Source organism: Cupressus sempervirens, chromosome 6 (assembly GCF_028749045.1).
Source record: "Cupressus sempervirens isolate cs-2001-9-10 chromosome 6, ASM2874904v1, whole genome shotgun sequence".
Classification (NCBI taxonomy): Eukaryota; Viridiplantae; Streptophyta; class Pinopsida; order Cupressales; family Cupressaceae; genus Cupressus; species Cupressus sempervirens.
The window spans coordinates 71455621-71470076 of NC_143123.1; the positions used below are offsets into that span (position 1 = coordinate 71455621).

A 14456-nucleotide genomic window follows, 5' to 3' on the forward strand; every position below is an offset into this window, starting at 1 on the left:
CTCTCTCTCTCTCTCTCTCTCTCCCCATCCCCTACTCTCACTCTCTCTCTTTGCCACCCCTACTCTCTCTCACACTCTCTCCCATCCCCTACTTTCTCTCTTACACACACTTCCATCCCCCCTCTCTCTCCCTCTCCCACTCCCTCTACCATTGCCTAATCTCTTTCTCCTCCATCCACCCTCTCTCTCCCTCTCCCACTCCCTCTGCCATTGCCTACTCTCTTTCTATCCCATCCCCTACTCTCTCTATCTCTCTCTCTCCCCTCTCTCATTCCCTACTCTCTCTCTTTCACACACACCCATCCCCCCTCTCTCCTCTCCCATCCTCTACTTTTTCTCTCACTCGCTCTACCTCTCCCACTGCCTACTCTCACTCTCTCCCACTGCCTACTCTCACTCTCTCTCACTCACTCTCTCTCTCTCTCTCTCTCTCACTCTCTCTCCCTCTCTACTCTCTCTCTGCTACCCCCTACCCTCTCTCACATTTTCACACTCTCTCTCTTTCTCTCTTACACACATTTCCATCCCCCCTCTCTCTCTCCCTCTCCCACTCCCTCTCCCATCGCCTACTCTCTCTTCCATCCCCTACTCTCTCTCAAGCTACTCTATCTTCCCCCTCTCCCATTCCCTACTCTCTCTCTTTCACACACATGCACTCCCATCCTCCTCTCTCTCGCTCTTCCTCTCCCACTCTGTCTCCCACCACCTACTCTCTCTCTCCCCCATCCCCTACTCTCAATCTCTCTCTCCCAACTTGTACTCTCTCACACACTTCCTCTCTCTCCCATCCCCTACTTTCAATCTCTCTCCCCCATCCCATACTCTCTCTTTGCCACCTCTACTCTCTCTCTCTCACTTCCTCTCTCTTGCATCTTGTACTCTCTTTGCCACCCCTACTCTCTCACATTTCCTCTATCTCCTATCCTATACTCTCTCTGCCACCCCTACTCTTTCTCACTTCCTCTCTCCCCTCTCTCATCCCCTACTTTCTCTCTATCTCTGTCACACACACAAATAGCCATTCCCTCGCCCCACCCCCCCAGCTCTCTCTTGGTTTTGGTTTGCAATTTAGGTCTCAATAGTGCGTGCGCACTACCTCAAATTCAATAGTGTTTTAATAGGGCGTGCGCGCTATAGGGTGCACGCGCTATTCAAAGCTTTGAATTAAAACCAAGCCTAAGGCTTGGTTTTGCCTTGGAGATCCAACCCAAAGGTTTGGAGTTTATAAACGGGTCTGAGACGTGTTTTCCAGCAAACATACAAAAAATGATTGATTTTTCTTGTGTGCTCCCCTTCAAGATTCTTCGTGGTTGGGTATCGATAAGATCAGGTTACATAACATTATAGGTCTCTGTGTTAGCTATCTAACCATATAATTTATTTTTAATTTGAACTATTTTAAGTCTTTCATCTATAATTTCTTTTGAATGTATGTTCATTTTTTGTCAAAAACCACCATGTACTAATTGGGCTGTAGATTTTAGCTCATTCATCGAATTTTGTAACAACTTAGTTTTTTAAAAACTAGACTCCATTCTACACACTTTGAAAAAAAGAAGTTTTGATTTTAGATTAGTTTTCAATCATTTCTAGGGGGAGCACACAGATATTTCACATTTTTGGGATGGGTCTAATTTAAAAATTCATTAAAAAAAAAAAACACATTATAAAATTACCCGAAAAATCTGGGATAAACTACATAGTGTTAGGTAACTTTTGACCAGAGCAATTAAAGAATTTCAAAAAAAAAAGTTAAAATTTTAGGGGGCCCACACTTTGTACTATGTTATGTTTTTTTGGAATAAACAGTACCACTTTCTGTGGCCCCCTTTTCTGAGGACCTAAAACTAAACCATTTTGGAAAAAAATTAGTAGTTTAGAAATTAGATTCAAAGGACTACGACTTTTGTTTTTTTCATATCTTAAAATTTTGAGCGTAACTATCTTCAAATTCTTGTTGAAGTCCAGAATTTGCTGATTTCAGGAAAAAGGTGTCCACTTATACCCCCCTTTTGGCACCACAACTTTGTGCACTTACCCTGCTTTAGTTACGTTATGAGTAAGTGCTACTTTGATGCACATGTGAGTGCTAAAATAGATTGATTTGGTTATTTTGAGTCAGCACCATTTCACTTTGATACATTGCGAGTGCTAAAATAAATTGCTTGTATTGCTTTTAATTTGTACACAACTTCAAAGTTTGTTTGAATATTCAATAGTATTTCAAAAATGTTTGCTTGTTTGTTCAAGTGGTTGTGGGTGGTTATTTATTTATTTTTGTCTCTATTTGGTGTTAATTCATACCTTCTAATTTATGATGCTAGAATAAAATCCTTCCAATGAAGCTAACATGTATGGAAGAAAAGCTTTTAAATTACCTTTTATTCTTGATTAAAAAAACTTAAATATTTTATTTAAAATATAATCTAACCTTTATCGATAATATGTTTGGAGCTTTTATTGGAATGTTTATGTTTACTTAGTTTAGAAAGGAAAAATAATGCTATTACAAACAACTTTCAATTATAAATTCAAAGTGATAATGAGAGGCACTAAATTTCTACAATCCATAGATGATCTTAGCATGTTTCTAGATTCTATTGTGTTATTATTTTTTTGTCATTTTTGCATAAATATTTTTGGATCACACTTCATGACTTTGTTCTCTATCATTCATCTTAATGATTGATCACAAAGTGATCCAAAATGTTGATGCAAAAAAATAGCAACACAATTGAATCCAAAAATATACAAAAATCAAATTGATTAGACATAAAATAGAACTCCTCTATCCTAAATCCAAACTATTCAACAGATAGTTTCAAGCTTAAAGCAATCAATTTGCCATACTACAAACTAATCCTGAATAAATTGTAAATCAGAATCACACCTACTTATGGAAAATCCAAGGCATGCAAATTGATGCTGCCATAATGCAGTCCTTTGAGACCCGGTTTTTCATCTATATTCTTTCTTTCCCTCCTTTTTTCCTACTGTAGTGGGAAACGGTGGACAAATTGAAAGTAAATGAACCATTGAGAATAATGACAAATATTATGATTGTTTCTTATTACTGATAAAACAGGTTTTGCGGGGTCACGAACCCCATGCATATTTTGTCAAGATCCAAAATCCACTGATTGAACATTACAGATATTTTGATTGTTGTCATTAAAGTGCTGGTTGAGAATATTACTAATTGCAAAGATACAAAGAACCGTGAGGCCAAGTAGAGCTGAATGTGAATGTGAGTGATTGTGATTGCTTGGAAGAGCCTAGTACATCATGACATCCAATCCCGGAACTCAACATAACCTGCTAGAAATTCTAGGGAAAGAAAATCATGATGCAAATGACTTTGAAAGACTCCAAAGAAGAAAATTATATATATGATAGAACAAGCATTTCCCCTCCATGGTAGACACACCTAACCGTCAAAGTAAAACAATAAAAATAAAGAGCCATGCAAATAGATGTCAACAACTTAAGCTAATGCATTAATCCTTTTTGCTTACAAGTTTGTCAAACTGTTCCTATGGTTGCTGAAGGGGTGAACTAACATAAACAGAGAGAGCGTGTCAATCAAAGGCTGACTATTAAAATTTGAAACGACGGAAAGGAGACATGCCTAGCAAATGATTCATCATCAAGCCCATTCAATTTTAAGCACTTTTAGGAACTACTCCTTTACCATTTAGATTAGACTCATTTCTCTAAGACAATTGTATATACCTATTTCATTCAACTTTTGTTTAACTAGCTTGTTTATAATCCAAACTCTTTGCAAACTCTAGAACTTTAAATACTCGTTTTTCATATGCTTCATTATTGCCTTGCCAACCGTGTTGCAGGGCTATCACAATCTACAATGTTAAACAAATAAATATTGCTCTATAATAAATTTTAAGGCATTCAAATAAATCCAAGTTACATGATACATAAATAAGGTGATAGAATTTGCCTATATATAGACCTCTACATAAGCTATAGATATTTAAAAACTAAACCTCGTACTTTTATAGACTGAAGTTCATCTGCGAAACACATTTAAATTTATAGATATTAAATAACTAAACCTCCTACTACTATCGACTGAAGTTCATCTGCAAAACACATTTATATTTGCAACTTTCATAAACGAGCTCTCAATAGCTCAATAACATAGCACGCGTTAGTAAGTCTCGAAATAACTGGCAAAATGGATTTCCAAAAAAATCAGCATGCATATCCTCTCAATTCTCAATTTCTATAAATTCGTATAGATTATATTTATAGTGGTTTCCCCCTTCCTGCATTGAAATAAACTATTACAAAGGATGAGCTTCATTAAGAGTATATAGAAATGTAAATGCTATCCAATTGTGATCTTCAATAAAAAGGATAAATAAATCCGAAAAAAACTTATACAAGCAAACATTTGAACCACCTTACAATTGAATTTCACCACGTAATACATATCAAATACAGGGTAGAAAAGATTATCACCAAAGGCATAAAAACGCATGAACAGTCAAACTTCATATCTTCCACACTAGAACTACCCATTAGAATATCTCCTTGTATAATTAGAATGTACAAAAATTTAAGGAAGATAAATGGTCCATTCGCTGTATTTTCATTGAAAAAGAAAAAGAAAATCCAAAAGTTATCCTACAAAATTGTGTCCTTCCAAATGATTTCATCAAAATTCCAAATACCTGCAAATAAACCTGTGCAATATCAACAAGTTTATGTTAGTGGAGAAAATATTGAAAATAATTATTTAGGAAGCTGCTATCTACATATGTTTAACTTACTGTGGTAACAGCTAGTCGGTCATTGTTTTAGGAAGTGGGGACTCATAAGCCTAGAAATCTCAAGAAAATTGACACGTTCCCTCCCATCAAAGATGCTCTTCAAACTTTCATCGCAGATAATTTCTCTCTTGTTTGCCGGATCCTGTAAATAGAAACAAAGAAACAAAAACCTCCAACTGGATTAGAGGCCCAATCATCCATTTATATTGCCATATGTATCCTTTTAAAGAATCCATAATTACAACTATAGTTGAGTAGCAAATAGGCTGCTTTAAATGAGACAACAAATTCATCCACTGTGTCAGAATCTCACTGTAACTTCATTTTAAGGTTTGTCGAGACAGTAAGCAACAGATTATCTTGTCCTTCAGAAACTAAATGTCATTTAAAGCTCAGAAAATAGGGGGTCTTCTACACTAAAGTACATTGTTAAAACTTACACCATTAAGATTCTCAAAGTCTTTGAAAGTTATTCAAAGTTTGACTGCTTCAATTTTTAAGCCATTTAAACTTTGCCTTAACTAAATTTGTTAATAGCTGTATGTTCTTAATAAATCAGAGTTTAAAATAGAGAAAAGGGCTAGAAGTGCACCATAAATGATGAAAAGGGAAGCCAAACCAAAAATGTATAGACTATAAAAAGAACAAACTATCTTGGGCTAGTAAGGGCAAAAACAAGAAAAAATAAATAATACATGGTGAATCTCATGGGAGTTTTTCAAACCTGGCAAGAAGTAAAAAATGCAAAATAAAGAATTAAACTACTGCTTGTGACATGTCACTGAGGTTTGCCAAGGCAGTTGGAATTTTTTTAGAAGGTACAACTCTTTGAATCCATTTTCAGCAATAAACAGTAACACGTGCTGCTAATGGAAGGAGCACTACTGAGGTATCTTATCCAATGAATCCCAATCTACTAAGCGATGTAGAGGTGCAGTCAGAACTGCTGCTTCACAATCTACGTTAGATTACTGCACATTTGCAGCGGGTTTTGGCATTCATGACCATTTTTCATAGAGAAGATCCAGATATAGAAGAATTGTACACTTGATGTCTGAAAAGTAAGCACATACTATAGTCTGAAAATTCATTGAAAAGATCAATTCTGCAAAATATGGTTGCTACTGGATCTGCCTAGGGACCAGCTGGATTTGCAGTCCAGTTTAATTTCCCTGTGGCTACGAGCAGAATGTAGTATGAGCGCTGTATTCGTCTGGGACAAACCCAGGCAATTCCAGGATGAATCCAGATGGATCCCAAGCAAACCCACAGTGAACCCATTGAATTTTTGACAAGTATTTAACCTCTTATTTATTTTTTCTTGTTTTAATCCACCTATTGAATTTTTGACAAATGTTTAGCCTCTTATTGTTTTTTTCTTGCTTTAATCCACCTTTTGCTTTTATCTAGATGCCCTAAAACAAATTCTCCACACTAAAAGTGTCTCCTACGCCATTTCAAATTCCAAAACAAACTCATTGGAGCTTTTTTTTCCAAAAAGACAAAAACCATTACAAAAGGCTGAATTTTCATTCTTGCCTATCATTCCACAGACCTGAAGATTGATCACTGAAGGCTCCAAAGTCGTTGCATTGTTATTCTAGGTGTGTGCAAGTGTTCCTTACCTACCAAGAAGATAATATCTCTTTCATTTTTTTGATGTGTTCTATTCCTAATTTTGTTTTCCCAACATGAAACTAACTCCCTTCTCTCTTCTTTCATTTTTTGATGAATGTATCACTGTCCTCAAATTTTTAAAAGAGATCTGTTTTATATATCTATTCTTTTTTTAAATATCTTAATTCATTTTAAATGTGTTGGTTTTTTAATTTCTTGCCATAGGAATAACAGTAACAACTGCTTCCCACTCCACATGCCAACCTAAATTGGACATAAAGCCAAGTTCTCTCTGGAAGCATGTGATATGATACAATCAGTTCTAGGTGGTGGAAGTTATATTTTGATTTGCAAAATTCATATATTTTGGTGAAAGTCCATTTGTGTGGAATTTTTGGAATGGCATCAAAGCTTGCCTTGGAAAGAATGGTGTACCTATGACATCAAAGCAAGTGATAGCATATATTAATGAGCAGGAACAACCAAAAGAACCGGCAAGCCATAATGGAAACCATCCTTTATCAAACACGTGATCAAAGGGAATGAAGCCCCATATGCCCTCATCAAACCACCAATGCTTTACCACTCCTAAAGAACAGCTCACTACAAATAAAAGACCATAGGGGCCTTTGAAAATGACATTCAAAATGAGAGTCGAGACATTGGTAATCAATGCATAGCCAGATGTCTTTATACAAAAAGGTTGAGTTTCAATGTTGTCCGCACACCATACTAGTAGGAAATGTGCAAAAAAATAAAAAGGCTCTAAAAGGTTACGAAGGCCTAGGCTATGAGGCAGTCTGTGGCACCTTATTAGACAAGGAGATCAAGCTTGTAAAGATATTCATGGGCCTACACAGGGATATCCATTGTTTGATGTTTCTGATGGGTGGAAAGATGCCAAAAATTGAGCTTTCATCAATGGCATAGCAATGTCCCTGACAGGGCAATGTTTTTGAATATTGTGGATTGTGAGGGGAAGGTGAAAAATGGTCATTTTATTGCCACTATTTTCACCACAGTCAATAGAGTTACAACGTCATTGGTAGAGAAGAGTTATTCACTAACTTATTGGACATTTTGTGTGGTCCACTCTCTCAAACTTGAGTTATAAATGAGTGAGAACATAATCAATTGAAGTTCAGAGGGATTAGAGCACAATCTCTTTCATCCAGTCAATGAAGTACAGTTGCATTTTAAAAGGACCATGAAGTTAATATATGTGCATTTCAACTTGCATCTACTTTTGCACAAACAAAAGAACCACAAGAGGACACAAAGTTGTGCAATATGGAGCAACACATACTAACTTGGATGCTCCCACTTTCCAAAATGTTGCATTTAAGAAGACTGAAAGTGATGACACTTTAAGTGGCTATAGACTGCTTCTGGTTCTTAAAATGTTCCTATATCATCTAATGCCAATGATGATGATGAAATTGATGATTTAAGAAATCAAAATATCCTGACTACCTAATATTGCAAAAATTCAAGAGCTTTGTAATAAAACTTTATCACACACACGGATATATTATTTCTTCCATACTGATTTTATTAAGAACGATTCTGATTGGAATTATTTTCAACATTTAAAGCATAGAAATAATTACATACCAACAGATCTCATCCTAGCTTCCACTCAGAACTTAATATACTAGGTGTTCTGCCTTATCACATGCATGTGCAGCACCGTAATGCTGGAATAAATTTCCAAAGATTGTGCCTGCTGGCTGCAAATCCTTCTAATTGTACCCCCAGAATAGTGTCTGTGATTTGCCGCTAAGAAGGTTCACGTTACCTGCTGCTCACTGTGATTCATGTATTCATCATTGGTTGCCTTGAAAGTCTTCAGCTGATTCGAATAATATCATTGCATAAACTCTTCAGATTTTCTCGTCTTAAATGACTGTGCTGAATATAAACTGGGCCTGACTCTTATGTATTGCTGTGATACAAGCTTCTGGGATTCCGTCCTGGAAGAAAGCCTCAGAAAGGTTTCTAAGAGAAAATAACAATAATTGCAAATGATCGAATGAATCTCTTCAACTCATGCAATTTCCAATATATGCTATAGCGGCTCCAAAAATATGCTTCTTGTATTCCCAGCTTCCTGCAATGGAAACTTACTAACTCATGTCCCCCTCCGACTTGCCAAGGAAGCCAATGAGTCGGTTGGCTTGCAAAGTCAACTTAACCAGTCTTGGCCCACAATAATGACTGAAAAATAGGAACAGCTTAAGTGGGATTTTAAAATGTTAGATGTCCCCTTTATATAATAATCACTTAAGCTTGGGAGACTACAAAGACTTGGCAATTTATCTTAATTATTGAAAGACATTATTTGAGTGTGGACATTACAGAAATCCAGGACACTAAAAACTGATTGCTCAACCTGGTATTAATATTTTAAAATTGAACATAAAGTTTGATCAATGAATATTCTGAGATATTTATCATTTATGTATTAAATAGCCTTCGAGTTTATGGTGGTTTTGTTGATTATCATTATATGATGCTATATGATATTCTAAACTTAACTCCCACTTTTAAGTGCATCCACAAACCCAAACTGTAACTGTCAATTATAAAAATGGTACAAAATCAAATGTGTAAGTTTATTCGCTGTGAAAAAAATCTGAAAAGGGTCATCTATTCTAAGAGAATTGAAGCAGGAAACTGCAGTAAATGACCAAGAATGAGATAAGATTTCCCAATAGATCCTAATTGATCTACAACATAAATCATCACAACCTCAATAATCTGGACAAGGTAATTGATGAGCTGCATTCTGAATTTCAGAAAACGCACCCAAAAGAAGGAAATTGCAATCCAATACATGAATGCTTTTACTGTTTTTCCCACGCGTTCTATATCAACAATACAGTTCAGCTACTCCAATTAAAAAGAAGCCAGAAAACAAAAGAAATGAAGGTGTGAAAAGCATGAACTTGCTAAAACATGACATTGAAGACAATAGCACAACCTTAGTATTCCATTTCAGCAGGGTCAAAACATATATTGCACCAAGTGGGTGAATGATGAAAATGAGAGCTTTATGGTGGGTTTATGTTAAATTTTTTAGAGATCTTCCAAAGCGTTATAACTGATAAAACAGTGTAACAAAACATATAGAAGCAAAAACATGAAACCTTTTATAAGTTTATACAATAGGAAGAACTTGATTTATTATAATAGGTACCTCCCATGAACAATGGTCCTGAGGACTCAGGTCAATCAATACATTCACATGAAACAGGTGGAAACTATTAAATAATGCCCCCATAAGACTGATTCCAAAGTTTCTTTAGTTTGGACTGATACCATGGAGAATGTGACAGTAATCCACTATTCTTATTAAGTTATAAAATCACAGAAAAGTTGTTAGCTGAACAAAATAGCAATGATGAAAAGGGAAAAAAGAGGTGTGCCAGACACTTTCAAGATCCCCATATCTTTCAAAACAAAAAATTCTTCCTTTGGAGGTTTACCAGAAGTCCACTAAACCTAGAGGCTAGAAGAGAAATCAACACAATCATAATGCTCAAGGAGTAAATTGCATACAACAATATATCATTATATTTAATCTAGTTTTTAGCATTGTCTGAATATAAATAATATAGAAGTAAAAACATGAAGCCCTTAGAAGCAATAGGAAAGAATTAGTTTATTATATAAAACCATTTTCTCCCAAGAGAAATCATCCTTAAGAATAAAGGCATAAAATAAACATGAAATAGGTAGGCAACTAAAGAATGGCCCTATACAACAGATTCCAGAACTTAAATCTGGAATTCTGTTTCTGTAGTTTGGACTGATTCCACGCAGAATCTGACCACTATCCACTGTTGCTAGAATGGTAAAGATTCCAGAAAGGTGTCTGTCTAAACAAAACAGCAGAGACAAAAGGAAAAACATGAGTAAACCACTTTACGATCTTCCTATCTTTCAAGAGTGGTTTAATCCTAACACATCTTTCCAGAAGTCTCCGTAAACCCAGAACTAACATGATGCTGAAGAAGCAAATTGAACTCAACAATTTATCATTGTACTAAATGTTGAGTTGTAACTACAAGAAGTTAACAACTGTTAGTATGTGATCACATACATTTGAATCCGCAGTTATTGATTGCTGCCATTTATTGAGTGTACATGTTAGGCAGGAAGAGGCAATTACAAAATTGTATGGTACTCTGCCCTAAGCTCTCCTCATGTTGTTGACTTCAGTTTTCATGGACACATTGATCTTTTCTCATACATGCATTGGCATATTTTATTGTGATTCTTTATGATGATGATTCAGGTGTCATAATTCTGCAAGACAGGTCTTCTATATTCTATATCTGTCAGGCAAATGCAAGATAGAACTCAAAATCATAAAAGCAAATAGTGAGAAGATGGAGTTCACAATAAGAAATGTATGACCATTGTGGCAGATACACAAAGTTTATCCTAGCTAGTCGTTTAAGCAGCAAAAATGTCAAAGTAGTACCAACTGAATTCACCCTCCACTTGCTTGTACAGAGAAGCAAACGTAGTTTGTGATAAGTCCAACTTTGGAAATCGTTGAAGAGTAAATAAACAAGCTGATGATGAAAACCAAAAGAAAAAATGTTGGGGCTCACAACAAAGGAGAAGTCTGCTATATGTAGTCCAAGCATGGAAGCCTTGCGAAGGCATAGAAAATTCTCCATAAATAACTCAAATGAAGACAGTCAGAGAAAAGAGATGAAGAGAATATGAGGAAGATGCAAAATGGAACTTGGAATAAAGAATTACAAGAAAATGATATCATGGGCAGGAATGTAAGTTCAATAAAAGCCATGGTAATCTAGCCTTATGGAAGTTGAGGGAAAACAAATTTATACGAAACTTAACTACCATTATAGATAAAATCTCATTAGATTGAAAACACTCAATTAGACATAGAGATGAACAATTACACAATCTGCTTTGATTTCCTCCCAAACAGAAGCACTATTTACATTCACAGTGTACACTCAATTAAACATGGAGATGAACAAACACAGATTCTGCTATATATTCTTCACAGACAGCTAGGCATTACTTACATTCACAACGTTCTAACTTCTAAGTATTAAATGTGTGATTTTAGGTACCTCTAAAGTTCAAAGTACTTAATCTGCATACATTTCCAGTTAAATTCTGCATGTCATTTGCAGTTTCATAGATTCCGCAAGATTTGAATTAATCAAAACTACTTTATTTTTGTTTTATATTCTCCTATGCTTCATCAAAAGACACCATGTCCTTAAATTGGTTCAAATACATTACACTTCAATTTAATTGATGAAACATCCAAGACTTTGCAGTTTGTTCGAAGAGCAATCGACACCCAAGATCATAGAAGTTCTTCCAGCTCAAAGGTAGAGCACCAAACACGCTAATGAGAGGGTTCTAAGTTCGAAACCTAGTCAATGTAAAATAAAATCAGACTACTAACTCCACTGTAACTTCAGGGGTTTTGATGATTGCAGTCCGGAGAGTGGATTGCTCTATCAAAACAGAAGAGAAAAAGCATACTACTGCATACACCACCATCCAGGGTACACAGGGCTCATAAGGCCCGGTCCCAAGTTCGAAACCCACAAAATAAGAAGCACGGAACATATGGAGTACTCATAAGATAAGTACCCAACGTCACAGGCCAAAGCTAAACCCCTAGCCAATTAGGTAAAAGGGGTGTTCACCTTAGGCATGCAAAATGCAAAATATTTCCAGGAAAGGTAGACATTTTGCAAAAATGCATACAAATTCCACAAAAGGTTTCTACAGATGTTAGGAAACAAATAATGCCAGGAACAGTACCTGTAGGTTTTTCTCCTTGATGTATTCCCAAATCTTTTTGATGGCCTTGGTGCGGGGTATTTCTGAAACACCTAAAAACTTTTGCATAGCAGGGGAAATCGGACGCGGGCGAGTCAGTCCTGAGCCGCTGCCGGAGGGCTTACTGCTGTCTGCGCAAGTGACCGTGACCATCGGCTTATTCATCCGAAGACCTCTCTGCTCAACATTGTTTGCCTTTACAGATGGTGCAAACCGAGGGGTTTGTAATACTCGCAGGGAAACTGCCATTAGTGCCATCGCTCCTCAATCTCTGGAATGTGAATTGAAAGGCTGGGAGTGACCAAGCTTCTGTTATCCACTTTTCCGCTTGGGAATATCTGTGATATCGCTTAAATTTGATGGACGTAAGGGCGTACTCAGGCGCTTTAAACATTATATACAAAAGTACTGTCAGAAATGATATAATAACTAGCTTTTATATATTATATATATATAATAAGCTTAGAGATATCAGTCTGCCTATTTTCATAATTTCATAATTTTAATCATCGCATATTTATATGAGTCTAAGAGGCGTGAGGAAATGATTGGAGACTCTTATCTGCGTCATTTTTACTGCCATTTCCTTTCTGTAATTTTCACGATTTCAATTATAATTATATTTAGTCTATTTCTTTTTTTTTTTTTGACATGTAAATGAACGTCAAATTTCTTTCAAAATGGAAAATGTTTACATTGAAGATTAGTGCCACTTAGAAAGCCTCTCGACTTAATAACTAGCAATGGCACCTTCTTGTGCAATAGAAAAATTTTGAAAAAAATATAATAGAAGGGTAGATATGAAACATTTATTATTCACTAGAGACTTTGTAAGCTTTATTTGTCATTTTCAAATTATGCAAAATATAATAAGGAATTCTTATAAATGTGAAATAAGAGAAATAGTATATGTTTTTAATGAATATTAAAGCACTCTAAGAAAACATATTTGTACAACTACATTCAATCTAGCACATATAAGGAATAAAATGTTTCAAAACTTATAACCTATGTATACAATTGCAAGTTTAATTCTAAATAACTACTTAGTATAGTAGATTGTAAGCTATGTTCTTTTCCTCTCAAACCATGCCAAACTTCGTGAGATTATTTTTTAAAAAAGAAACAAGAGAGAGGATCCATTTTCTTATTGAATTATAGAGAAATATCTAAGTAGAGACATTTGTATGTAACAACATTCAAGCTAGTACGCAAGACATTGATTAAAATAGGTAAATAATGCCTCAAAATTGATTGTGTGTGCACACAATCACAACTTTAATTCGAAATAACACATTTATTTGCTCATGATTATAAGCATGTTTACCTCAAATTGTACTCATCATAGAAGAATGTACAAGCCATGTTGTTTTCTTTTAGACCATGACAAACTTCATAAGAATTCTTACATATAAGAAACAAGAGAAAGGGCATCCACACTTATTGAATTACTAAGAAATATCTAAGCACGGGCATTTACATATAACTACATTCAATATAGTTCAACACGAGGTGTTAAGTCAAGATAGTTAAGCAATGCTTCAAAGTTGATAATCTATGCATACAATCACAACTTTTATTTGTAATAAACACACATTAAGCAACATAATTATAAGTGGGTATACTTCAACAACAACTCATTAGAGGAGAATGTAAGTTATAGGTTATAAATTTTCATTAAAATAAAATAAGAGAAATGTTATCTAGTCTTATATTAAATGCATTTTCAAGATGAATCTTGGGCATTTGTTCCCCATACCTAACGTGTTTGTTTTCCCAACTGAGGTAAAAGAAGTCATTGAACTTAAGAAAATGAAAGCCCTCAATTCCCACCATCAAAACAACACGAGCATTCAACTTCCACAAACATAAACTCGTTACTTTTGTTACCTCACTAAGGAAGCTTATCGCTAAACCCCAAAATTGTGCTTGAAATATAATTTTGATGAACATGAGTAACACTCAAATAACTTAATATGAGTTGGGCAATGGAATTGAGTTAACTTGTAGAGCACTTAGTATTGCTACCTAGAAAACAATATAAGTAAGTTCTACTTCCCTTGCATAATATTTCATTATGCTAATCATTCGATCCAATCGTAGAACATCTCCTGGAGATCTAAGATTGTCACAATGTAGAAGTTCATTTGCACATAATGATCAAAACCTATGTTCTTAAATTATCTATCTCCCTTCTCG

At 35.3% G+C, this 14456-nt stretch overlaps 1 protein-coding gene across 1 annotated transcript; it reads right to left on the reverse strand.

The window, feature by feature from the left end:
- Nucleotides 1–4401: 4401 nt before the first annotated feature.
- Nucleotides 4402–12681, reverse strand: LOC149551196 (protein TRI1-like). Its single transcript, XM_089786772.1, has 3 exons — nucleotides 12240–12681; nucleotides 4797–4938; nucleotides 4402–4709 (listed from the first exon to the last, which is right to left on the reverse strand). The coding sequence occupies exons 1-2, from the start codon at nucleotides 12513–12515 to the stop codon at nucleotides 4816–4818; spliced, it is 399 nt and encodes a 132-aa protein (XP_089642898.1). The 5' UTR covers nucleotides 12516–12681; the 3' UTR covers nucleotides 4402–4709; nucleotides 4797–4815.
- Nucleotides 12682–14456: the final 1775 nt, after the last annotated feature.